This window comes from Rhamphochromis longiceps, linkage group LG16 (genome assembly GCF_057381845.1).
Source record: "Rhamphochromis longiceps isolate RC_006_pf linkage group LG16, R_longiceps_female_GT1.1, whole genome shotgun sequence".
Taxonomy (NCBI): Eukaryota; Metazoa; Chordata; class Actinopteri; order Cichliformes; family Cichlidae; genus Rhamphochromis; species Rhamphochromis longiceps.
In genome coordinates this window covers 22,633,247-22,636,168 of record NC_140572.1, presented here as the reverse complement: position 1 = coordinate 22,636,168, position 2,922 = coordinate 22,633,247, and the positions used below count along the sequence as shown (strand labels likewise).

At 40.5% G+C, this 2,922-nt stretch overlaps 1 protein-coding gene across 2 annotated transcripts; it reads right to left on the bottom strand.

Annotated features, from left to right (window-relative positions):
* Nucleotides 1–1,139: 1,139 nt before the first annotated feature.
* LOC146651108 (cytochrome c-b) lies at nucleotides 1,140–2,660 on the bottom strand. 2 transcript variants are annotated; one of them, XM_085385310.1, is made up of 3 exons: nucleotides 2,527–2,660; nucleotides 1,808–1,981; nucleotides 1,140–1,707 (listed from the first exon to the last, which is right to left on the bottom strand). In XM_085385310.1, the coding sequence occupies exons 2-3, from the start codon at nucleotides 1,977–1,979 to the stop codon at nucleotides 1,562–1,564; spliced, it is 318 nt and encodes a 105-aa protein (XP_085241436.1). In that variant the 5' UTR covers nucleotides 1,980–1,981; nucleotides 2,527–2,660; the 3' UTR covers nucleotides 1,140–1,561. The 2 variants fall into 2 exon arrangements, with proteins under 2 accessions (XP_085241436.1, XP_085241437.1); XM_085385311.1 differs by having other exon boundaries at nucleotides 2,513–2,654.
* Nucleotides 2,661–2,922: the final 262 nt, after the last annotated feature.

Below are 2,922 nucleotides of genomic sequence, written 5' to 3'. Positions count from 1 at the left end.
GTCGTGTGCGTCTTCTAGTTTGCAAATGACGCTGGCTGTGGTTGGCTCGGTCCCACTGATGCTCGTTTCGTCACACGAGAAGGAGCTCAGGGTTGCTTCAGTACGCAGCCCTCTGGACATCTGAACCGTTTGGCCCCTATTACAGGCTCCAAGTGTGAAAACGACGAGGATAATACTAACGTCTGTCCGTCCAGCACATATTATACAGAATGCGTATGGTTACATATGCAATAAGCTACACAAAAATATAAAACAGTAGACTATAATGATAGATTTGTTGCACACTGTTCATAACTTTCAATATTTCGGATCCGCTCCAGTTTTGTAAGGCTTATCTGAAGCAAAGGAACCCCATGTGGGTGAATTAACTCTTTAACATGATTCAAATACAATGGATCTCTATGCATTCCACAAAAAAGGCTTTTCTGTGATAATCAATGAGTGACAGTCGACTAAAAAAGAAGGAATTCTTAGCATATATTAAACATCGTCTGCAGCGGTCTGTGTCATTTAGTTATGTAACCGCGACTTTTATCGCTAGTGAGCATGCCAGATACTCAAATTCCTTTATACTAGTTCCTCTGTGAGTAGGTGTGTAATTTGAACACTAGGGGGAGTTGTAGTCCACAACTTGGACAGTGATACAGCTACCAGCACAAATCTGACTCCTATCATGAGCACCTCATTGTTCAGCAATCTGAATTCAAGCGTGAAACCTCTAGATTTGATAAGCAAGGTTAACTTCGACATGCCTTTATCTGCTTAACATGACCCCTACAAATGCATTCTGTCTTTTTGGCCAGTATTTTCTTTCTCAAAATGTGGTCAAACAACTCAGAACAGTTTTCAAAGTGTAGCAGGTTTTTTTCTTAAATAGCTTCATATCAGTCACAGCCTCTTAAAGATCACTTCAGTTATTTGCTTCTCTCTCCCCACTAACAACTCAAATCCTGCAAGTAGTGTCCCAGTGTGTCATGTTTATTCAGTTTTGTGATAGAAATCCTGCACATCCTCTGGCATATAAGACAATGAAATACACCACTCTAATCTTTATTTGATTGACAAATCAAGTGTATCAAAACCTGGCATGCTGCCTCCTCAGCATTTTATGATCTCGGGCAAAAAAAAAGGTGAAGAAATTCTCATGTTTAGTGTTGTTTTATTCAAATTCAGAAATGACAAAAAAGACAGCTGAGGTAGGAATCAAACCAGAGAAGGCACATTCATCCTTAGAACAGACACATCTTCAAATAACTTGATAACAAAACAACAACCTACTCACCCCAAAAAATAATGGACAGTTAAACATTTTTTTGGTCCCTACATTATGGATGCACAGTATATTATTTAATAATTTATGTCTGAAACCTGTTCAAACCAGGAGATATTTAGTCCACATCAAGTAAACCTGAGACAATGGCGACAACTTATCATCCCAGTGCCACCACAACTGATTGCTCTTTTGCCTTATTTTTTGGGGGGGGAAAAGACAAGTCTTGGTATCTTGAACAGTTTGTTAAGGCACAAAGATTGCTAAAAAGGTGCACGGATACAGAGATCTTTATGAAGTTGCCGATTTGAGATACGCTATAAGGTCAGCTCGCTCAGTCTTCTTTTTAATGCCAGCGAAGATCATCTTTGTTCCTGGAATGTATTTCTTGGGGTTCTCCAAATACACCATCAGGGTTTCCTCATTCCAGATAACCCCTGTTTTAAAGTAGGCAACAACAGGAGAAAGAAAGGCTTAAAATCAAGTTTGTGTGATTTACAAGGCTGGTTAAAGAGTGCATGCACACAGAGTATTCACCTTTGCTCTTGTTGGCATCTGTATAAGTGTACCCCTCTGCCTGGCCGGTTTTGCGTCCGAAGAGGCCCCAAAGGTTGGGTCCAACCTTATGCTTCCCACCATTCTCCACGGTGTGACACTGGGCACACTTCTGGACAAATGTCTTCTTGCCCTTTTCAACGTCTCCAGTCATTTCTAACAAGGAGAATATACAGGCTTAGAACAATCACAGTATAACGGTATACACCAATTCAGCCACAGGGGGGAGCTCACGTGCTAGTTGCGCAACTATGCCCCTGGGGGCGTTACCAAACTGGCTCTCACAGTATTGCTAAATTACACCGCTCCTATCATGAAACCAAAGACAGGTGTTTAAAAAAGCGCGTTTGCTATCCTCTTAAAGCAAATTATTCCAGTAAAAAATATCAATACCACCTCACACTTGACATCTTATTCCAAGCTAAGCCTGTAGCTATAACTTCATATATCAACCTTACATAAAACATACCAAAGTTCATCTTTTAAATATCACTGACTGTAATGTAAGGTAATGTATCTAATGTGTGTTAAACTCAAACAGCTCCTCAGATAAGGAAAAAAATCAGCTAGAATATCGTCTTTAAAGACATCGGCGCTGGAGCACGTTTCATGTTAGAGGACCGACGCAGACGGATTTGAATCCGTAAAAAGTTGTGAGCACGAAGAACAGAGAACAGCAAACCTCACATTTCAGTAATTACCGTTTACGTTTCCGTTCCGCGCACAATGAAGAGACTCGCAGCTTCTTGAATTTAATCCCCCTGCCGGGTTCTGTCACACCCGTTTCACGGACGTGCCTCCTCTCACAAAACTTTTAGTATCCCTGAGACGTCATCAGTCACCTGACCTGCGTCGTCGTGCACGTCATGACGGGATTTTGAAAGCGCAAGTAAGATTAAATCTTCGCATTTAACCGATTAATCGGTTCAACAACAAAAAAATACCACACTAATATATAAATAAATAAACGTCCGACTTACTTGTTTTCTTTGTGTGTTTTGCTATTTTTTATTTTCGCATTTTCTAGCCCAGATCTGTTATTGAAAAGCACAATTTTTGTATGCTGCTGCAACCAAGTGGAGAATACTGTCACCTTA